General features: G+C 36.2%; 1 protein-coding gene across 1 annotated transcript in view; it reads left to right on the forward strand.

Annotated features, from left to right (window-relative positions):
• The window catches only part of LOC145979775 (uncharacterized), a 240510-nt gene that overhangs the window by 169155 nt on the left and 47006 nt on the right, over positions 1–24349 (forward strand). The window contains exons 19-25 of the mRNA XM_083112754.1: positions 1689–1829; positions 2621–2755; positions 8343–8467; positions 8937–9132; positions 10081–10148; positions 16533–16749; positions 17332–17450. Of these exons, the coding sequence (XP_082968880.1) occupies positions 1689–1829; positions 2621–2755; positions 8343–8467; positions 8937–9132; positions 10081–10148; positions 16533–16749; positions 17332–17450 (1001 nt within the window). The remainder of the gene's footprint in view (positions 1–1688; positions 1830–2620; positions 2756–8342; positions 8468–8936; positions 9133–10080; positions 10149–16532; positions 16750–17331; positions 17451–24349) is intronic.

A 24349-nucleotide genomic window follows, 5' to 3' on the forward strand; every position in this document is an offset into this window, starting at 1 on the left:
GTTTACTGCATTTTGTAAGATCTCCTTTATTTGGCAATTAAATAACCAATCCTGTTTTCCATTCTTCTGAATACCTCTCTGTTGTCAAAATTTGGGATATTAAGGGATATAAAGGTGCTGTTGAAGTTTATATATCCACCAACAAAATATCCGGTGGTATTCCATCTTTGCCTGCAGCTTTACCTTTCATTAATTGTTTAATTGCTAGTTTAATCTCATCTAAGTTAGGAGAATTTGTGTATACTTTCTTCAAGCCTTTAATCTCATACTTCTCACCAGTTGCTGATGCTTCTAGATTTTAATTTCCTTCTTGATGTCCTCTGTTTAATAATTCTTGGAAGTAATGTTTCCATCTTTCCATTTGCTCTTTGTCTGATGTAAGTAACTTCGCATTAAGATCTTTAATTGGTTTGTTCTGCTGAATTTTCTTCCTTTCTAATTGTCTTGTTATATCGTATAGTCCTTTTCAGTCATTTCTGTTTGCAGCCTCTTCTGCTTGACCTGCTAGTTCATCTACCCATTTCCTTTCATCCTGTCGAACACTTCTTTTAATATCTTGATCTTTTTGTTTGTATAAGTTTGTTATTTCTTGTTTTTGTTGCCTTGTCCTGGCATTGTTAGGTTTTTGTTTCAATCCTCTTCTTTATTATTATTTGTATGTCTTTTTTATGTATTTTGCTAAGGGTATCCTTCATTGCTTTATAAAAGTTTTCTTTATCTCCTTCATTTGCTTCTTCTGAGGGAGCATAACATTGGATAACAGATATGGTTCTTATTTTAGAACCGAATCGAGCCATGATAATTCTACCTGATATTGGTGCTCTACTCAGTAATGATTTCTTGGCTAAAGGCCACAATAAGAATCCAACTCCATTTCTATGTTCATCCTCATGTTCTTTACCTGAATAGAGAAATGTCATTTTATCACTGGTTACCTCCCCAAATTCCTTCCATCTGGTTTCACTTACTCCCATGATTCCTATGTTTAGTTGTTTAGCTTCTTGTATCAGCTGCGCCAATTTACCTGCTTCCCTCAGTGTACGGACATTCCATGTAGCTTTTCTCATTTTCCTCTTCAGGCCAAAAGTCGTCGTCGATCAATCAGTCTGGCTATGCTTCACTTTGGTTTCTCAAATAATTGAAATTTTGGTGAGTGTGGGTTAGCAGCCCTCAGCTCCCTATTACCCTGATGGAGCTGCCATCTAAGGCTGGGCACCTGCTGGCCTTCATGTTAGTATGTTTTTTGGTGTGGTTTATTGATCTTTCTAGGCCTTCTACACCAACCTTTCTTCTCTTGAACCGGGCTTAGGCTATGGCAGAGTTATTATATTATATATTATATTATATAACCGATACCAATATTTCATTCATTGTTTAGGATATATAATTTATGTTACCCATATATTAATGAGTAATAATACATTGATAATAGCAATAATTTGTATTAGACTGAACTGATTTTCCATGTGGGGGGGGGGGTAAGTGGTAAGTGATCTCCTTGGGATGTCCCATTTTGGGATCAAAATATTATGGTCACCCTAATCTTATTGTACAGTTGAACATAAGGTAATGAGGTGTGAAAACACACCTCAGTGCACAGTTATACTGTTTCCATAATGATTGGAACTCATTGGAAGTTATGCATGTACAATTGATATCCTGATGGCATTCATGATTTCCATTTCCAGGCTGTGGAGAGAATAGGTATGGAAGAGACTGTGGAGGAATATGTTCAAAGACAAAATTCAAGTGCAAGGGCATGATTCTTTGTACTCCAAACTTTGGCTGTACCTGTGCTCCTGGAATTGAAGGAATTTTGTGTCACAAAGGTAATGAACTATTTTCCATACAAAACAAATTTGTGCTTATTTATATTTGCATAATCTGACATATTATATTCAAAGTGGAGTAGCCCAATTGTTCAATTGTAGTAGTTTTACAGTAGGCCTAGAGTTATGATTCAGTACATTTCTTACTTCAGTGAAGAAGCCAGTTGAAACCAATAGGATTTGTCTACTATCAACAGTTAAAATCCCCACCAGTAGACCCCTTATAATGATTAAGAAATTCACTTACAAATTGGTGAATTTGAATGAATGTTTACTTATGCTCGCTTCTCTCTCTAACCATCAATTTGGTATCAGCACCCTCTTCTTGATCGATCTTTAGTTTGCCCTTCATATGCTCCACCCTGTCTCCCAACTTAACATATTTTGTGTCAGGGAAGCAGCATAGAACATATCATCCAATTAGTTATCAAATAAAAGTAGTCATAATTTTCCCATCTGTATTTTATTCATTTTTCCTTGAACATCCTCTATATTTCCATGATTGGTTTCTAATTGAATATAATTGTATTTTCATAATTTGTTTTATTGAATTATAGTCGTCAATTATTATTCACTGTAAGTGCTACTCAAGAAATAGACTGTTGTTTTAAAATTATTTACAGTCTATATTAGAAGGGATTATGAGTCTCTGTTCTAGTTATATTTATTTTATTTTATTAAGCCAATGCAAAAGACATCTCAAAAATTTTAATTTGAACTGAGGTTAAATACATTCAGTATGCATATACTGTCAACTTCTTTTTAAGAAATTGTCTTTCATTTCATTACAGACTGCCAGTTGGGGAAATATGGTGCTGGTTGTACAGAAACCTGTGGCCATTGTCTGGGACTTTTCTGTGATAAGTCTACTGGAGTATGCTTAGGTGGTTGCAGCAATGGATATTACGCTCCATATTGCCTAGAAAGTGAGTTGCCATGTGTATGTTTATATGTTGTTGTTTTTTTTAGAGAAATGAAACTGTAAAAATAAAAGGGCAGCTTTGCAGGGAAAAATATTCGAGAATGATCATATATTTTTGCCACGAACAAGAAAGTAGAAATCTTTATGTACAAGTGATCAGTTTCTGATATGAAATATGCATAAACCATAATATTCTTCACTGCCATAAGCATCATCACAAGCTCTATATTTCAAACAATATGTACATATTCATTGAAAGCAGTCATAAAACACTACATATATACAATTTTGTCATATTTTAAATAATAATTCATTCATCAATTAATTAGCTTATGAATGAAATATAGGTGTAGAATTTACTAATAAACAAAATAGTATTTCTGATTGGAAAAAACTGGTATCAAGTTGTCACCATTTTACCAACAACATTATGGTATGCAGGTTTGAGTTCTGACATGCATGTGGGAGATTGTTTTCAAATGTCTTTTTATAGAGTTAATCATTTTTATTTACCTTTGTGATTACAATACTACATAAAAATAGATAAATTGATACAAAATAGTATCCGGTACATCTACCAGAGAAAAACATTCCTAACGTCCACTAAAGTGTAACACATTCTTGCATCTTGTTGTTCCCAATTCTTCCAGGCTGTAATTACTGTTAATGGAAATCTAATAAAACTAACTAACTAACTCTTTAGCATTCTTAAACCCAAAGGTTTATGGCTACAGCAACATGAGCCTTCCCATGTGTTTCTATCCTGGGCAAGATCAATTCAATTTTTTCCATTCTTACCAATTTCCTTTATGTCTATCTCATTGTTATAACTCCATCTTCACCTTGGCCTATCTACAGGTCTCCTACCATCAGGCTTCCCAATAAGAATCGTGTAAACTCCAATTACCTCTCCCATTCATGCCACATGGCCTGCCCACCTATGTCTTCTTGATTTAATTATTCTAATAAAACTATACAATTATATATAATTAAAATATAAATTGTAGCTTTCCTGGTGATGTCATCACCTTACATCTTTCTTGCCTCTGGCTGGGTCGGCATAGAGTCAAACCTCTCCATTTTTTCCTGGTCTTCCACCACTTATCTCTTTCCACGGTATTCCAATATTTTCCTCTTCTCCTAACTCCTAACACTCTCCGCTATCTGTTCTTTCCACCGACATCTTGGTCTCCGCCTTGGCCTTATTCCCACTCCTTGTGCATGGTAAGCTCTTACTGGTAGTCTTTCTCCACCCATCCTCTTCATGTGTCTGAAGCACCTCATCTGTGCCTGATCTATCCTGTTCTGAAGCTTCACCACGACCACTGTCTGTCAGATCTCCTCATTCCTTATTCTATCCCTTCTAGTCTTCCCCAATATACTCCTTAAAATTTCGTTGTTTATTTCCTTCTCGCATTTCATAGGTACATCCCTGTTCCATGTTAATCTTCAAATACTTTGATATAGTCCACCACCCATTTGTCCTCTTCTGTTTACCTACTCACCTATTATTTCACATCTCTCAATTATGCTTCCTAGATATTTGAAGCTCTCCACTACCCTCAACTCTTCCGTATACATTTTTATTCTTGGTTCATTTCTGGCTCTGTTTCTTATTATTAGCACCTCGCTCTTTTCTGCACTGAATTTTATTTCTGCTCTTCTGATTTCCTCATTCCAACTATCAAGCTGTCTCTGTACTTCTTCTTTCCTGTTCCCCCATATTACTAAGTCATCAGCAAACAACAGGGCCTTCATTTCCTCCTATCCTATCTTCTTCCCCACATCTTCGTTAATTGCATCCATTGTAATTATGAAGGGCAGTGAGGAAAGAACAGTGGGGAAAGAGCACTTCCCTGTTTTAGTCCATTACTTATACTGAACCTCTCCCTTCTTCCCACTGGTGTCTTCACACAGCCCTGGTTTGCCTTGTATGTGCTCTGCACTCTACACACTATCTCTTCCTAGACTCTTTTCTCTCTTAGAGCCTTCCAAATCTTTGTTCCATTCATGCTATCATATGCCTTTTCTATATCTAGGAATGCCATAATCAAATAATTTCCATACTTGTAGTGCCTTTCCTGCATTTGCCTTATGGTGAATATCAGATCTACTGTTGATCTTCCGCTTCTAAATCCATACTGTTCCTGTTTGAAGTTCAGCTCTGTTACTTCCCTTATTGATTGATTTAGTGTTTTAAGTCCACTTTATGCACATTAAGGCTAATTGGGACTGGACATACAGTTTAAAGTGGGATCCAAACCACTATGTGCCTCCACCAGGTATCAAACCTGGGACCCCTTGATTTCAAGACGACGCTACCACTGCACCATCAGGGAGGCCCTATCTTCCCTTATTCTTTTCTCGAATATTTTCTCATACACCTTTGATGAGTGGCACATAAGTGTTATGCCTCTGCAATTTTTACATTCTTGTCTGTCCCCCTTCGTGAATATGGGAACTATTAGCCCCTTTGTCCAATCTCTTGGCACTTCTCTGTCTTGCCACATTGTTTTCAACAATCTGTACAGCCACTGCACACCAATCACTACTGCTCCTAGTATAATTTCCACTGGCACTTTGTCTACTCCAGGTGCTCTATCTCTCTTCTTTCCTGTTTTCTCTTTCCTTCACTTTTTCATGTTCATTTACTTTTTTCACGTTCAGCAATTTCTCGAAATGATTTCTGCAAATTCTCCTTTTTTCTTCATTCTCATCTACAATGTTTCCCCTTTCATCCCTTAGCTTACAGCTGTCTCCTCTTTCTCTTCTCCTTTCTCTCACTAATAAATACAATACTTTCTTGTTTCCAGCTACATTTTCTTCTGACACTTTGGCCCATTCTTCCATCCACATTCTTCTTTCCTCTTATAGTACTGTTCTTGTATCTTTCTTCTTTTCTGCATATTCTTTTCGTGCATTTTGTGATTTAACTTGAAACCATTTCTAAATGCATCATTTTTATTTTTCACTGCCTCTCTAGTTCTTTCATTCCACCATGGTGTTTCTTTCTTCTTTCTTTTCTTGCTAGTCCTTCCACATACCTTTTTGGCTGCCTCTGTTTTAAATCTTGTCTATTCTGTTTCTACTCCCTTGGGTTCATCTCTTGGTACTTTTGTTTGCAATATTTCTTGATATTTCTCTTATATCATCTTATCCTTCAATTTCCACACTCTCATCCTTCACTCTTGTTGATCCCTTTTCTCTTTTATTTTCCATCTGCTCACATCTCCTACTAGTAGCCTGTGGTCACTGTCTAAGTTCTGGGTATTACTTTAATGTTGTTCATTATCTTCATTACTTCCTTGTTTACCAATATATAATCTATTACAGACTTTTTTCATTATTCCAACTGTATCATGCAATCTTATGGCTGTCATATTTCTTCTTAAACCAGCTATTACCTACTAACAGTCCGTTTCTCGTACAGGAGCCCAGTAGCCTCCTTCCCTCCTCATTCCTCTCTCCCCATCCATCTGCTCCAAGTACTTCCGTATACCCTTTCCTGTCTCTTCCACTTGTGCATTAAAATCATCCATCACAATATGTCATTCCTTTCCTACTTGTTGTTCCAAGTCTTCTTCAAATTCTTCTTTCTCCTTCCTTGTGCATCCTGTTTGTGGGGCACACACTTCAATTATTTCTATTACTTTCCCTCTTACATTCATTTTTAGTTTCATAATTCTGTTATTTACTCTTTCTACTTCCTGACTTATTCCACTTCTGACTACAAATCCAACCCCACTTCAGTCACTGACCAGTATAGTTTATAGTCTTTCCTCAATTTCATTTCTCCTATTCCTTTCCATTTCGTTTCACTCATTCCAAAGATGTCGCCTCTACTCTCCATTAGATCCACAATTTCTTCAGTCCTTCCTGTCAGTGTTCCAATATTCAATGTCCCTATTCATAGCCCGTGTCGTTTCCAATTTCCAGTATGGCTTCCTTCTTTCTTATCTCAAATTGTGGTGATGTGATTTGGACAAATGTTCTTGGGTCACCAACCAGGTTAATGGTAGATTAAAATTGTTTGTTTTATATTTTAATTAATTTTTAATATTAAAGTATAACATAGTATTGAAGTCACAAAGCATCTTTTAAGCCAGCCACACACAGGGTGCGACATGAAATGATGCATACAAGATGAGACACAACGAGTCACAATGCAACACGACAATACAGAAAGCAACATGACGAAGCAAGAGGGGTCTTTTTGTGTTCTTCATATGATAACGAGAGGTTAAAAGAGGTATTGATTACTTTAATTCCATTCATGGTAGTATTTCATGTCAACGTAACTTTATAAATTGCTAACAGAAATTAAGTTGGGAAGGGTGTAACACAACAGTGTGTATGAGGTGGGGTCGGATCAGGGATAACCCCATAGGACCCAATTATTCCAGGCAACAAGAGTTAATTTTCATTACTACGAGGGATGTTTCTATCCCCCAGCCATTTTGGCTTGTTATATGTAAATATGATATTTTAATTTTAATAATTTGTTTGTACGGAAACTAAATATGTTTGCACAAGAACAACAAAAAAATCACTAACATATACTTAAAAAGCATGAAAGCCATTGAAGCTTTGGAAACACATATTTTTGTGGGAGGATATGAATAATCAATTGCTTGGATTGGATTGGATTGATTTGGTGTTTTAAGTCCACTTTATGCACAGTAAGGCTAATCGGGACTGGACCTACAGTTTAAAGTGGGATCCGAACCACTTGTGCTTCCACCGGGTATCGAACCCGGGATCGCTTGATTACAAGGCAACGACGCTACCACTGCACCATCGAGGAGGAATAATCAATTGCGTAGCTTTGTTTTCTTTATAATGTTAATTTATCTCCTCTCAAAAGAGAGTAGATTTCCTGTTTACACATGAATCCAGCAATAGATGAACCTCCTGCAAAAAGGAAAAAGATTAATTCGCAAACTTCAAACACACAGTTATTTGATAATTAAATATCAAACTGGCCTGAATGCTTTTGTCCTTATTATGGTAACCAGTTGAGGAATTATCGTACAATGGACGCCTCACTTGGACAATCTTCTCTGGATCAAACTCCATTTTTAACCTTGACTGCATCCTCAAACCTACATTTAATATGTGGTGTCAACTGATACAGTGATGAGTCACATGTAGGTGGTGCACTGAGAAAGGATTCACAGATGCACAGAGTGTTTTGTCACATAGTGCTCCTGCAATACCAAATTTCACCCACGTTCATGGTTTTGTCTCAAACCGTCGGAACGTGACTCGAGTCAAATGTTTCATTCAGTGTGCAGCGGCCCATAAGAGCACATGTTAAACATTCCCTGAGTCGTTTTGCAACAAAAATGATTTATCACGTTGCATCGTGTTGGGTCCAGTGTGCGGCTGGCCTTAGCATGAATGGAATGTTAATTGTTCTTTAACATAATTTTGGCTAATTCCATGACATGTTAATTTGTAAAATTTCACCTAATATTACCAGAATTAATCTTTATTAAATAAGCAATTATCTGCACTCTAGGAATATTGTAGAAAACATTTTTAAAAATGTTTAAAATAACATTGCTTTAATACCTATTCTTTATTTTTAGCTTACACTGTTCTGTCTTCTTCTCCTAATTTGATTGGTTCGGACTATACAAGTCTTGCATTAAGATTTAACATTTCAGACTACAAGGGCAAAGGCACACCTATTTATTACCAGCTTCAATTCAGGGTGAGTCACATCAGAAATATAAAACTGTTCAATGAAATATACCAATAGGAATTAGTTAATTTTTTTTTAAAGTGAATATATAGTTTTAGTTTATTCAAATATTTTATAATATATTGTGATTTGTAAGTGAGTTTGACTAATATATGGGCCTCCCTGATGGCGCAGTGGTTGCATTGTTGCCTTGTAATCAAGGGGTTCTGGGTTCGATACCCGGTGGAGCCACATAGTGGTTCGGATTCCACTTTAAACTGTAGGTCCAGTACCGATAAAGTGGACTTAAAACACTAACTCAATCAATCAATTGACTAACATATGTTATTATTAGGTTAATATTTTTATAAATATCTCATAATGTTTACATATTTCTGTCTCGAATTAATGTTTGATATCAACCTATTATCAACATTATTTAAAAAACACTAGAATTCATTACATTTTATGAGCACCGTGTAAGTGATTTTTCTCGTAGAAACTGTATGACCAAAATTGGATGGAGCTTCAACCTTATTCAGTCTCTGATACGTCCCATGGAATGGTTGAAAAAAACATCACTGGACTTCTTCCTGGCTACACCTACATGGTAAGAGTTGTTCTAATAGACAAGGATGGAAGCTCCTATGAGAAGGAGGATGTTCCTTCATTGAAGGCAAATACTGAATGTGATGGTATGTGATGCACCAACATTATTATTATTATTTTATAATATTAAAAGCACAATTTGTGAATTCTGTATTAGTTCCCAAATCAAAGTTAATCAAATTAACCTGTTACTGGCCTGATAAAAACTCAAATATGGATATAGCCAGTAAAAATAAATATTATTTGCATATGATTTCATATGATTAATAATTTTATTTATAAAAACTAATAGTTGAATTGATAAACCATGTATACAATTAAGAGGAACTACATATACTACCTACCGATTTGGTTTCCCTTTATACCATATAGTATGTTAATGTGAGTATGTTTCTTTATAGGTAGAATTGCATTATTTAGCGATCTGATAAATTATTTATGCACAACTGCTTCTTATTAATCTAAAGTCACAAATCATGCCTACTGTTTAAAAAAAAACAACACGTTTTTAAGTGTGCAGTTCTTTTATAAAAAATAAGCACTGTTCATAGCCATGATGATCAGTCAATTGCATTTTGTAATCAAATAGGAGTATGATCCATTAGTCATTCATGAAATATTTGTCATTTCTAACACATCATAATTTCTTTCTTGAGGGTTGCTAGCACTAAATCATGTATCAATAGTCTGTCAGCATTGGTAAAATATCTCATATTTGTATACCAAGTATATAAGTATAAGCTAATGAAGGGTTCAGGGGAAAAACAAACAAAGTCCACTTTTGATGAAAATTGAGATTATTGTTGGGGTGGTGTACTACATCCTCACATACCTAATTTTAGGAAGAGCACTCATAGTCCTGCACAAATCAGCATAAAAAAATAAAATAAAAAATTCTGCTTCATTCTGTAGCATTTTCAAACTTCAAATTGCATTCCTGTAAAAAGTTCAAAAATGGACTTTCATTGTTTTTCCACTGTGCCTTTCAAATGTCAAAGTTTTAAACATGAGTCCATTGTTTTATCTTTTCACAGTTTTCACCAATGAATACAATTTTAGGACTATGAATGTGACGGGATCAAGCTTTGAAATCAAGTGGCAGGTATGAGTATAAATGATGGTCCAAAATTATCTTTACAGATTTTGCCCTTTAATAGAACAGAGAAGAAATAAGATAACAAAGGTCTTTAATTTTGTCACATTTCCCAGCAAATTAATAAATAAAAATACAAATTTTACTTATGTGTGTTTTAAAAGGCTTCTTTCCAAAACTTTTTTTTTTAATCCATTTCCAGGTTCTTCAGGGTTAACCAATAAGATCACATTAGAAAGGTAAAAACAATCATGTAAATAGTTGATAAAATCTTTAATGACTGCCTCATGATGAACAGCTGGCTTGTTTTAGTAATGCACATCACTGCCCACCACCTGCAAAACTGATCTTTGGTTTTAGAAAGGAGTCCTTTAACTCTTTCGCTGCGGAATTCTCTGGCACACAATATCCCTTGGCTGCGTAATTAAATTTGAAAAAAATATTTTTTTATAAACAAATAGTTTTCACAATTACATTGCGTTATATATGAGACAGAACTTACAAAATTCATTCTTGCACTGGAATACCATTCTGTAGTCCCTGGTGGTATGATATTTTGAAAAATTTTGAAATTTTGAAAAAAAATTTTTAGAAAGAATAATTTTAAAAAATTACATTGCAAAATATAAAGAAGAGAAATTACAAAAGTCATTCCTTGCACTGGCAAACCATTCTGTAGTCCCTGATGGTATGGTATTTCTCAAAAGACGGGATGACACAGAGTGGTGGAGCGGCGTGGAAATTCGTAAGTAGTATCAAGATACTGGGTGGTGAAAACTTCCGTTTGTTCTGCTGTGTGTTCAAATACTGAGCGGGGGAAATATTTGATAAAACAAGAAAATGGTGTGCTAAATACTGTACTGTCACCAAGTAACTTAGCACTTGCCTGTGTCGAACTTCCCTCACCTAGATCAATGCTGCTTTGCACTCTGCTCCATGATGTTACGGACGGCGGTACAAATTCTTCATCAGACACTACACAATCACTGTCACCAATTGAAGTCTCATAAAAACTGTCGCTATTATCGTCACAATTTAATTCACCTTCTGATTCAACAGTTGAGTAACATCATTATCAGACAAGTGTTGACGACTTGAGGAAGCCATGTTGTTTACATTCGAACATGCATTTGAAACTGACATGTCAGAGCACTCAACGCTCGTATTCTAAACGGAGGCGTAATTAGCGACATCATACGGATATAAACAAAACTACAAGTTCAAATAGTTCCAAATAGTATCTACAGATGTCTGAAGGCTACTAAAAGCGACGTACTGCGGAAATGCGACACCCGCAGCGAGTGGAAGTATGAACTCGCAATAATGCAACTTCCGCAGAGCAAGGCGCATAAATGCGACGACCGCAGCAAAAGAGTTAAATCACATGTAAATAAAACTGGTATTCTTAATTAATATTTTGCAGGCTGTGGTAGTGCGCACCTATAAGAAATTAAATCAACAACAAGTTCCAAAGTTTGTTGTGATAGAAGTAGAGCTACACATGAAAAATGGCAAGATAGTATTCAACTTCCTGCTGTATTCCCCACAGCATGCCCTCTAATATTGCCATGATGTTAGCTGTAACCCTGTGCTTCAACTTATCCAAATCCCTAACCTATGTGTAGTATACAGAGTGGTCATCAAGTGGGCGTACCCTTCTTTATTTTTGACATTTCAACACTATGAAGTTATGGTTGAATGCTTGATATGGACACATACATGATGGTTTAAGACTCCGAAACATCAGTATGGAGAACGTCATTTTCTATGCAGAGCCGAATTCTGCACCATGTGCTGGCACACTTTGTGTATCAAGTGTGTCATTACCTGAATAAGACCTTTCCCAGACAGCTGACTGGAAGAGGTTCTGAAAATTACCCAGCTCCCTTAACCTGACCTCCAAGAAATCCCAAACTTACCTCTGGTAGTTCATCAATGACAGAGTCCGAAATAACAGGTATCGCAGAATGCAAGAGTTAAGAGCAGCTGTGAAGGATGCTTTCATGAAGGTGACCCTGGAATATCTCTGCAAGGCAAGTGCCAGAACATGGCACAAAATTCAGCTGCACTCTAAAAATGATGGGCTCCATACATATGTACTTCCCTCTTAAACCATCAGGTGTTTGTCCATATTAAGCATTCAACCATAACCATGTAGTGTTGAAAACAAGGGGTCCACTTTGTGACCACTCTGTATAATATCCTACATAGACTGAAAAAAAAATCTAAGGCATAAGATCCAGTGAACGTATAGGTCAGGTAATAGGACCACTCCATCCAATTTGAATACAGAGATAATTTTAGATCATGCCATATATTTTTAAATAAATGAAGCTAGCAAATCACATCAATAGTTTAATACTCTGCTTTATAAATTAGATATCTAAATATGAATTATTAGTTAACATAGCAACAGTACCCATACATACATTATATTGTACAATGACATTAAGGCGAGGAGGGACAATTTCCCCTAGGTCTTTCTCGCTGGGGCAGCTGCTGATCACTGTTGCCAACTTCGCTCTTTTGGAGCCAGAAGTGGCTCTTTTGTGCACTCGTTTGACTGTGAACTGTGGCACCCACCTTCTGCCCCACTATGATGCCACCACTGGCTCCGACCCATAAATACCAACTTTTGCCATGAGTGTACATTTTGCACGTGACGTGATATTCGTATAGCTATAGGCTGCATCAGGGAGGTGCAGTCTGGCATTCGGAAAAGTTCGGAACCATTCGTAAAAATCCACGGATGACATCAGCCACGGGACATGTCAAAGACGAGCACCAACCAGCAACGGCATAGGAATTCACACTTCTTCCGTGTTTTCGGAAATAAATGTGTTATAAAATCGAATGAATGTTCTAGCTTGTGTGTATAAATAAATGAATAAATGTATATGTATAGAGCAGACTATATCTAGTAAACTGTGTCACTGAAAGTTAACTATCAATAGAATTACATGTAATGAAAAGTGGGAAAGCCAGCTCGGAGGTGGAGCAGAGAGGTTTGTTCAGAATTTTCTATTTGAGTGGTGTAAATTCGTGTTTATGGGGGTGAAAAGTTATACTTAGAGCCAAAATTACCACAAAGTTGGCTTTTTTAAACATTGTGTGGGGTGTTAGGGTGAAGTTATTGGATAAATCACTGGGACCGAGATATTACAACTTCATGTTTAAAATCCAAAAGTTACTTTTTTAGCACTTTCATCCTGCAGTGTTTGCAGTTTCTTTATTTGTTCTTCAGCACATTTTAATTTCTTTTTCAGAGTTTCCAACACACTAATTTGTTGGAGATTGGGTATATTGGGTATATTTCCAGTACTCAAAGTCTCTGAATTATGTGCCATGCAAATTCTTTTGCGAGGAGACAACTCTTTAAGTGTGTCCACTGTTCGATTTCAAATCTGACATTTATTGGCATGTAAACTCCGATGAATTATGCCATTTGGCTATTGAACACTACTACAATTCACCATACAACCACGCAAATTTAAACATGATACAGCATTTCTATTAAGCTGCGGTCTACAGGTAATAATACTCTGCAGTTCTGCTTTTAAGTTCCGTTCGTAATCGGCATACAGAAAATGCGATGAGCACACTGTCGCTGTTTTGGTGTTAACAGGATCTAATCTCTTCACTTTGAAACCCACATCTTGCACATAATCGGATCCTTTAGGAACGAAAAATAGCTTACACCCAGGCACGTATCCAGGAATTCCTTTCGGCGAGGTGGGCGAACACTATGTTTTAATGGGTATTGTTTGTTTAAGGCCAGTTGGTTCTAAAACTGGGGGGTTTGCAAGGAAAGTTTACTTTCTCTTGATAGACAAGGCTTAGCATTAAGAGGACATAGTGTGGAGGCAAGAAAATGGGGAGCAACTATCCCCTAAATCGTCTTCTAGAATACAGTTAGATCGCGAAACAATTAATGCACAGTGAAAACCCTTCCATTCCCAACACATCTAATGTTTCGTCTCCCAATATGGTTAAATACTTACTTATTTATCTCCAGTGATGTGCCCAAGGGAGGGTTGGTGGGTCATAGCCCCATTTAAACGTCCAAGACAAGAAAAGTTGGCTAAATGAGGACTGACCACCAAAAATAGTATACGTAACCACTTTCCCTTCCGAAAATTCTGGGAACGCAACTCGTTATCTCGGACACATTTTTTGAAATCAAGTTCCCAGAAGTTTTTATGATTTCATATTGGAGACTGAAGTAAAGCGCCTTGTACACGATCAAATAAATCATGAACAAGTCCTTGAATTGAACACTTAAAAGGCAATGAAGTCAGAAACAACACAATTTCTCTCATTGGATCCAAAGTCCGGTCAAAGTATATCTATTTAGGAATGGTTCTAATTAACTCATATTTATCCTCATTATATTCTAGAATGTTCTTCAGATAAACGACTCATAGATATTGCCAGTAGTTCGACTCCTCTTATTCAAGAACATTCCCTCTCGCGTCTTCCAGAGATCAGAAATTACAACGAATTGCCCTACGTGTGGAGCTACCTTTGTTGTGCAGCTTCCAAATACTGACAAGTCTCTACATAGCGCTCAAGTTCACTGCGACAACACTGAAATCTCAAGTAAAGTTTACGTGCAATATTATCAACAACAGGGTAATTCTCCGTCTTGCTTTCATAAGTATATCTCTCCTTAAATTATCGTCACATTATTCAAGATGATAAAAACCTAATTTTATGTAGTGTAAATTGAAAAATTACATGAGGGGATTCGAGCCACCTGATCCCCATCTTGGATACGCACTAGTAACAATAACAGGGTTATAGAACATTCTCAGTCATATTATTGACGAAGCCGAAAGCCTAATTTTATCTAATGTAAACTGAAAAATTTCCTGGAGAGAGGGGGTGTCAAGCCCCCTATGCCCCACTTTGGATGCATGCTATTATCAATAACAGGGTTACAGAACATTCTCCGTCTTTGCCTTGATAATTATTTCTCTCCTTAAATTATCGTCACATTATCTTATTTCACACAACAAGAAACCAAAATCCTCATTTTATCTAGTTTAAACCGAAAACTTTTGCTTAGATATGTGCCTGTCCTACTGTATTTCTTGCGTTGTTCGGGCACAAAGCAACAGCACAGTTGTGCGGCATTTTCCTGAAATGTTATTGTTGTTGAAATAAATTCTCCACTATCACACAAGAGCTACAGAAAAAGAAAACACAAGGCACTTTTACACAATCATCCTATAACAAGCGGAAAGGTCTGTGACAGCGTCAGTTCTGTCCCGTGAGTGACGTCAGGGTTGGGAACGCCCACAACCCTCTTTTTTCAGCTTCAGGAGGGAAGACTGCGCTACTTTCTCAACTATATTATATACTTACTTTGGGCTGCGTCACCCACCTCTTCTTTCCTCCCCATGTATTTTTATATATAGCGCTGTGGCTAAGATGAAGATGACAATTTTGTTATCCGGGAACTTTATTTTCGATTTTATATTAACATCATTGGATTATTGAGATGGATGATGCTGCCAAATCTAGGTGGTGAAAACTAAGAATAAATTGTCATCACTTTAAAGCTAATAATAGCAGCACCCCCACCCCTCTGACAACTAAAATTACCCTAGTAGGCACTTTATGCAGCCTTCGTTAATCTAGCTTCTTGAAAGTCTTCTTTAGATATATTAATGGTGAAATTTAGCTCTATTAAGCACATCAGGTTTGGCAACACTGCCAGGATGGCCGCAGGAGGCAAAGAGAAATGCACTAGGCTTATGGGACCATTATTTTATTCATTCTCTCGGGTCAAACATCCGATGGCGTAGAAAAGTACATGGATGGAAAAAGGACACATTGAACTATGTCATAGTAGTAGGAAAAGTCAAAACTCCCATTTGATGAGCCGTAACTTGAAGTTGAAGTTGATGTCCCATAAGGAATACATGGGATTTGGTAAATACTAATTCATCATATTTTTCAAAAATCGTATAAGGCTTAATAATCAACTTAGGAAACCGCTTCCACTTGCCACATGGGGAGAAATTCATACTCTTCATTTCTGGCTGAGATCTTTTTAGTAGCATTGCTCATTCCGACGATATTGGAATAAATGCATACCTGGTGCGTAATTGTCCCTCTTCACCTTAACAGAACTTATTTAGAATACTTTATTTATTATTTATTTTATATTGACAAATAATTGTAGATAATTTCATGATTCACTTAACGTGGTTATGAATATTGAACACAGTGCAAAGTAAATGTGTTAGTTTTTCAATTATTTTTTTTCTGAATGATTTTCGTGCAATTTAGTGCAAGGTTGAAATTTGTAATTTAGTTTTGCTACTGTCTTCAGATATTTGAGGAAAATTGTCTATATTCTTAATTTCATATTTTTATTCTCCACAGCCTGTTAACACTAATTCTAAAATGTGTCCACTTCAACACTATGAGGTTTACATCAAGGAAGATTTGAATTGGAGCTTGTACACAAAACAACAATCCACAGTGGTCACTTTTACTAACAGAATCCCCAATGCACAATATCAAGTTAGAGTGAAGGCAGTGACAGTTACAGGAGATAGTAAATTGTCAGACACATTTGTGGTGACAACAGGGCCCGGAGGTAATAACTTTTTACTTATTATGCATTACAAATCAAAAATGAACCTTTTCTGAGCAGCTTTTTTTAATTATGTTATTACCTTATTGTCTGCGATTTTATTTCAGAACACACAAGTTGACAAGAAGAATGTCCTGCTTTGCATTATTGTATTTGTTAATTTTGCTAGTGTTAATAAAATTGCATATGTTAATGAAGTTCAAAGTAATTTTAAAATACACCATGCTTCTTAAGTCACAATGGGATTTCAGAAGTCAGCAGCTCAGGGGCCAATTCAACCATTATAATAAGAGCATGTCAATGAAAAAAAATATATATTGAATTTTTAACCTGCCTTACATATGTCTTACCTTGGTGGCTCAACATTCTTCAATCATGTAATCTAGATCCTGGCACACATACTCTAATATATGTTTACGTACAAGCTTGTTTTAATACTTGTTTGCATAATACATAATGAGCAATTATCCATATATATATTATAGCTAAATGTATAAAAATATATGAAAAAAAAGTTGGTTTAACAGTGGTAAATGAGGTAACATGCTGAATACACCACTGATTGTTGTTGATTTTCTTCCCAAGCATCTTCCAGTGTAACCAACCTACGTGTGCTTAAAAGATCATGGAAGGACTTTCAAATCCACTGGGATCCTCCAGCAGATCTTGGTGGTGAAATAAAATACTATCAAGTATCATACCAGGTTTGTAGCATTACTAAAAGATATAAAACTAAATACCTTTGTTATCACAATTTTAAAGTTGCATGTCATGTTTTCCTTCTTTATGATTATGACTATCCAGTGGTGTGTCCAGGGGGCAGGGGGTGGGGGTTAACCCCCCATTAGTTTTGTCATTTAAAAAAATCAGAGCAAAAGTGAAATAAATTTTATTTCATAAATGTGTTTGAGTACCAAATCGCCAATATTGTAAAATGTTTACATTTTGCAATAAGAACTGTATTTACTTCTTCAATTACTTTTAATAATATTGGAGTTGTGTGACGGCAATGCACAGGCATTCATTCATTCCTTAGTCACTGAAAAGGAAGGAGAATTTCCTTCTCAGTATGGTCAAGAAATCAGCCGTAACCCTTGGAATGCGAACTGAAGGAATCCCTCCTCCCCTTTCTTTCACCCAGGATGACCCTCTTAGGAGAATGGCCCTCCCTTTCCTGTTACGACGGTGCTGCTAACTTCCCTTTTCTTTCTTTTCCCTTCTTATACCATTTATGCCAGCAGAGCAAAGTTCTGTGAGATTTGAATCACTACAATTACTAGGCAAAGTAAGTCAAAATCTTATCTCGCACCTGGATGCATATTTATTTCAAAATATCAATAATTATACTAATAATAATAATAATTGTTGCAGGCAGTAGCGAAGCATGGTTTTATGAAGGAATCAAGCGATGTTTTGTACAATAGCATTCCAGGAGGAAGGGAGGGGGTGACGGATGTGTTATATAGCCCAACTGGCCCAGTCAGTTTCATAAACAAAATAAAAACAATTAATATGCCAAAATATTATATGTTTTACTCTTGTCCTTTTTACAAATTAGATATTTTTTTCTCAACCAATTTCCAGCCTTCAGTTTATTGAATTTTCTTGTAAAATTTGTGAAAGATCTCACTTGAATTTCTGCGTAAATAATTTAGCAGTTGCCAACACTACTGGTTGTTGTCAACACTAGTGCGTAATTTGAGCTGGACCAAGCTGGATGCATGGTTCAGACATTACACTTTGTCCCAAGTCCTGGTGTTCACTGGGGTTGTAGCGAGTTGCAGTCTGCAAGGTAGCAAGTCGAAGTGGTCGTGTTGTGTGTTATGTTTTCTGTGTGTGTAATAGATTTTTGACGTGGAACTAAAGATGGATAGAGAAAAGAGGAGAAATACATTATTAGATTATTTCCAAAAGAAACAAAAAAATGGAAGTTGAAGCTTCACCTTCTACAAATAGAACCTCAGAAAAGGTCGATTTAAGTTCAGAGGAATTCCATCCGAATTGCAAGAAGGAAACGTGTGAACTTTCAGACTCTGATATTCAACAAGAATGCATAACAGAAGATATTGGAAACTTTGTTGCAAAATTATGTCAAGGAACTGTCAAGGTAAGTGACGTTCATTATTTGATAGCAGATATATCCATAGGCGGATTTAGTATTGTTTTTCTGGGAGGGCACAGCATATGCTGTAAGCATACAAACGTGTCTGTGCAGGGGCAGTGAGTGTGTATATCTGGAAGAGGTATGTAGGATGTCACCCTATGTCACCAATAAACTTTCACAGGGCAAGAGAACATGAAGATGAACAAGTTTCCTCAATGATTTCAGGGGCCTCACCGATGGTGGTGTAATCAAAGAGGTCCTGAGTTTGATCCCCTGTGAAGGTGCATTGCACAGTGGTACGTATCCCGATTTAAACTTTAAATCCAGTCCCAATTAACGTATCGGAATATAAAATGGACTTTAAAACAATTTTCTTTTTGTTTTGTTCACGAACCATCGGAAAACGATATTACCTTTCCTATAGATCCACCAAGGCATTTGAAACCCTGGCGTCGGAGCAGTGGCACTAGTGTCGCTAGTTAAAGCCATGGGGAAGCCTGTGGTTCACGTATTTTCTGAGGTCCCAGAAAGCTTGGTGCTACTATATATGTATGCAACCACATTTTAAAATCACGGTTGTCATGGACAGTTTTATTTTTTTGTAGGAAAGAGATATAATTTGTATTACGACACAGGATAGACTAGGTAGGCATCCTATGAACTGTAAATATTCGTTACAAATCTTCTGAATATTTCTCTTGTACAAACGCAACAAATACAATAAGTAATATGTGTGCAGTAATAAATTCATTTTCTGAAAGCACCTTTTCTGACATCAGTGGTCGAAATAGGGGATGCTACCTCCAGTTAAGAAAGTTTCACAAAGCATATCCCCAATTACAATAATTTGCATATTGAGCATCCTCCACCTACTGTATTGTCTTCATGTTGATCCATACAAGGATGTACCCCCTCGTATCTCCAAAATCGATCAAACATCCGCTCCTAGGAATTTCCATTTCGAGCACTGTCTGGCAAGATTTTGTCTGGCTCAGTGACAGATCTTGTAGTGCGGGGGTGGTCTTCAGAGAGGGGGGGGGGGAGTGGGCCCCTTCAACAGTTGGTTTTGCAGTTCCATAACGTTAACAACATACAAAATTCCTCTCCATAGACCTAATATGAAAATTAATATGACACATTAATGACACTGTAGTAGAAATTGTTAATTACTGAAGGGGTTCGTATTTGTTTGTCGACTGTCAAACAAATGTTTTGACCAATAATATAATAATACAGTGCCAAAAATGTACACAATATTTAGCAATATCACTTCCACAACAAGTATAATGTTGATTGAATTGATGTTTTAAATCCACTTTATGCACAGTAAGGCTAATCGGGACTGGGTATAAAATTTAAAGTGAGATCCAAACAACTATGAGCCTCCACTGGGTATCGAACCCAGGACACCTTGATTACAAGGTGACGACGCTCCCACTGAAATTAAACTGTGGTATCATCCAAACACGTCCAGTAAATGCTCTTGAAGCAATTGATATGTGCAGTGATGTAATATTTCCCTAGGTAAACACACGTTTGTGCATATTATGTACAATCCCGGTAACAACAACATCAAATGAGAAATGATTCTCAACTTTGAGGCGGTTGAAGACCTATCTTCGAAATGCCATTTGCGAAGAAAGATTAAATTGGTTAGCTGCTCTGAACATTCACCGGGATATAAAAGTTACTTGTGATGACATATTGTAAGAACTCGCACAGAAACCTCGATGCCTAAATTTCAGAATTTAAATTGTTGAACTGTGGTACCTTATTTATTACTGTCTTTAAGACATCAAGTAGTCTTAATCTCTTTAATGTTGTTACAATGTTGAGTTTACATATTTTTCGTTTAAAAATTATATGTGAGCAATTAAATATAAAATATTAATAATTGAAAATATTCAAGCAGGTGCTTTTATATGATACTTTTATTCTTATCACAAGTGTGACTTAAAAAATAAAAACATGAAGCATCCATAGCAAATACATTGATTGCGTTCATTGGGGTAAAACCAAAGTATATTAATTATCAAATTTATTACAAGAAATTTGACCTGTGAACTGGAAAATGTGTTGGATTCAGACCCCCCCCCCCTTACGAAAATCCTGGGCACGTGCCTGTGACTATCAGGTATAGCATGTAACAACAGTTCAAGGGTTTGGGAATATTTGTATTCAGTCTTTAAATCTTTTCTGAATCTCTTATTATAGAATTGTAGTAGGACATTGTGAGACATTCATTAAATATATAATCACACCATTGTAAGTAATGCTGTCAACATACTTCACCCTATTCAGTGTTCAAAGGTTAGGGGAGGAGGACAATGCTTCTTCCAAGCAAAAATTCAGTTGAATAAACACCCCACCTGATTAATTGTACACTTCTGTTCACAGAAAGTGCCACACTCGTTTGAGTTAAAGTATAGCTTCGTCGCCGGAAGTACAGCTGAAGTAAGTGTTCAGAAAGGAGCAGTGTAGCTTACTATCAATCAATTTAACCATATGCAGGGAATTTTGTGTCTCTCAGACTCAAAGAAAAGGGCTAATGGAAAGATTGCAGCGTAAATATTAATTAACTGGAATTTCCATGTCTATAATCAAAGTAATGTAAATGTGAAATATTCCTGAAATTTATTTGAAAAAGTAATGCATTTTTGACGTTCGTGACGAAGTAGTTATCACAATTCGTTAGAATGCGAGGGCCCCGGGTTCGAATTTGGCCTGACCATGGGTGTTCTTTTTGAGTCTCTGTTCATCATCGTGAGTAGACGAAAATGGAAAAAAGCAACACTAAATAACGAAAAGGAAAAATGCAATAAGAATAAGCAAGACAGAAATAGTGCTGTTGCAATTCCAGGAGAAGGCTGGAAGAATAAATAAACTCCTTCCCCATACACTTTGGCAAACAGAATCACAAAATTGGCACTGAATATGCGATGGGAAAAATAATAGAAATCCTAATGGGAGAAGAGTTTATGTCACAGCCAGGGGGCATATGAGAGGAGGTGCCCCCACATCAATCATCCAGGCTATTATAATAAGCCAATGGTTGTCTTCTCATTTATCTTTAACAGTAAATGGAGTTTTTGTAAAATGAAAATTGTCGGACTTAATTTTTTTTGCATGTGCACGTTGGTTTTGTAATGGAGCATGAAAATAGAATTGTGACTCTTGTAAATTGTAAAATTCTTACCGAATGAATGAATACCTCCATAGATTCCAGAATAATGACTCTTTATTTTGAAATAAATAGTTTAAAATAATATATTCATCGCAACGTAGCAGAATCTGCTATGTTGACGGAAAGTAGAGAACGGTAATCATTTATGGTCGGAAACACTAACCATCCACAAAAGCATGATATCCCAATGTCTTCATTAATTTTCATGCACAAGCTTCACTTGTATTTTGTCAGCAATATGTACAGCTTATGAGCCTTATCTGATGAAGTGTATTGCTTTCAAATTAATGTAATTAGCGAGAAGCGACATCAAAAGTTTCAAGCTGGATAGGAAAAGATGCAATCGTATGGATGAATTACTCGAATAACTTGGTTTCTTCATCGTGGCTTGTGGCCATGTCGGTTAAAATCCAGCTCTGTAAGCTGAAATCCTAGGTTTGAATCCCCGTGTCTCCAAAATATTTTTTCTTACCAAATGGGTGGTGCTACATAAAGTATTTTATTCTCGTCACACCAATTGCAGCCTGAAACTTTGTTATTGTTTGCGTGCCAATAAGAAAATATGTATTGAAGCTAATACTCGTTCAGATAACTTGACTGTTACTCGAGACTACTTGACATTGAGATTTTTTAGTTGCTGCTAAGCCTTGGTATTTACAATAAGTGCTAAAATTGAAAATTGTTGTGTGATAATACTCGCAAGAAGAAAACCACTGATATTAAATGAGTAAGTTGTGAGGAACATCAGCAGATGTATTTTAAGATGTTCTGTCATTCACGTGTCCCTCTCCTCGTTTTATACATAGATAGATATTTACAAGTGACCCACCCGATGAATGCTCGCACCTCAAGAGTAATTATCACATGGGAAAGAAAAAAGCCTGGTCGAAATTGTAAAGTCAAGACATGCGCAGATTGTAGATGTTATTATCAGAAACAAACAGAATTAATCACTAACTACAATTATTTACATAAACATCACTCATGTGGAACTTAGAATAGAGCTGTAAAATATGTATTTTGGATAAATAGCTGTTTGAATTATTATTCTTATATTATACTTCTGCTTTCGAGGAGCAATTTGAGCGAAACAGCTGAATCCGGACTGCAATCTAATATTAATAGTAATTCAACCATTGCAGTATAGAGAGATGACAGGGACAAATATGTCGTTTCCATTCACATTATACTATGCAGGTAACGTCTGGGGTAACTTATCGTATGAATTGGTTTTAAATAAATTCAACGTTACATTACATGGAATGTTTGTTTCATTGTTACGAACTTTCTGAATAAAAGCTTCCTGTTGTCTGTTGGCTTTCAAAGGGAGATGCTATACACTGCCAAGGTCAAGTATTCACCGTGTTCGAGTAAGGTAAGCACAATGACATAGTCATGTGAACCTGTCAATCCAGCTGTTTCTTCTCTGCGACCGAGAAGCAGAAACAATTCATTTTGCTTTGGTATAAATTAACAAGCTCCAATGGTCGCTAGTTCGAACCCTGTCAGGATCAGAAATGTTTTTCTCTCTTCATTTACGCAGTAAACAGTGAAGTGTATCAAGATTCAAAAGTAGATTTGATATTTCGGTTTATTTTGGCCATCGATGTTTGATATGTAATTTTGAAAACCGCAAACATTCAATTCAATAGCAAACATTCAGATGTAAAAACATATGGTGATAACTCGAAACCTATTTCTGTGCTTTTAGAGGTTAGATAGAGAAGGAAAAAATATACATTTATTTAAAATATCTCTTGATTTTCACAGGGGCACGTGGGAAAGTGAGTTTTTTCAAAACGTGTCAAAGTCTGTGCATATGTCACACTCACACTTCAATTACACTCGGGACGGGATTTACACTTGCAAGTGAGATCTGAACCACTATGTGCCTGCCATCTGCTATCGAACCCAGAGCCACTCTATTACAAGGGGACTAATTTACAACACAACATATGTCTCTCATATGTCACGAAATTTATGGAGAACTATAACTCCACTATAACTGTCCAAACAAATATAAATTAAATTAATCATTTTCCAACAACATAAAAATAAAATAATCCACATTCCTAGATAAAAAAGAGAGAGGCAAACTTTCCATCATGTTTATGAATTATATAGTCACCGAATATAGTGCTTTCATCTTATACAAACACTACTAGAAAGCAATTTTAGACAATAATTTTAGTTAAAAGTAGTTTTTTTTAATTCTTAGTAATAACTCCTGCAACTGGATCAAATGATATTCCTTGACATACACAAAAATTACAGATTTAGAAGAGAGGGTTCATCCAAACACTTACTCATGCACT

The sequence above is a fragment of the Lepisma saccharinum genome, chromosome 26 (assembly GCF_977018435.1).
Source record: "Lepisma saccharinum chromosome 26, izLepSacc3.1, whole genome shotgun sequence".
Taxonomy (NCBI): domain Eukaryota; kingdom Metazoa; phylum Arthropoda; class Insecta; order Zygentoma; family Lepismatidae; genus Lepisma; species Lepisma saccharinum.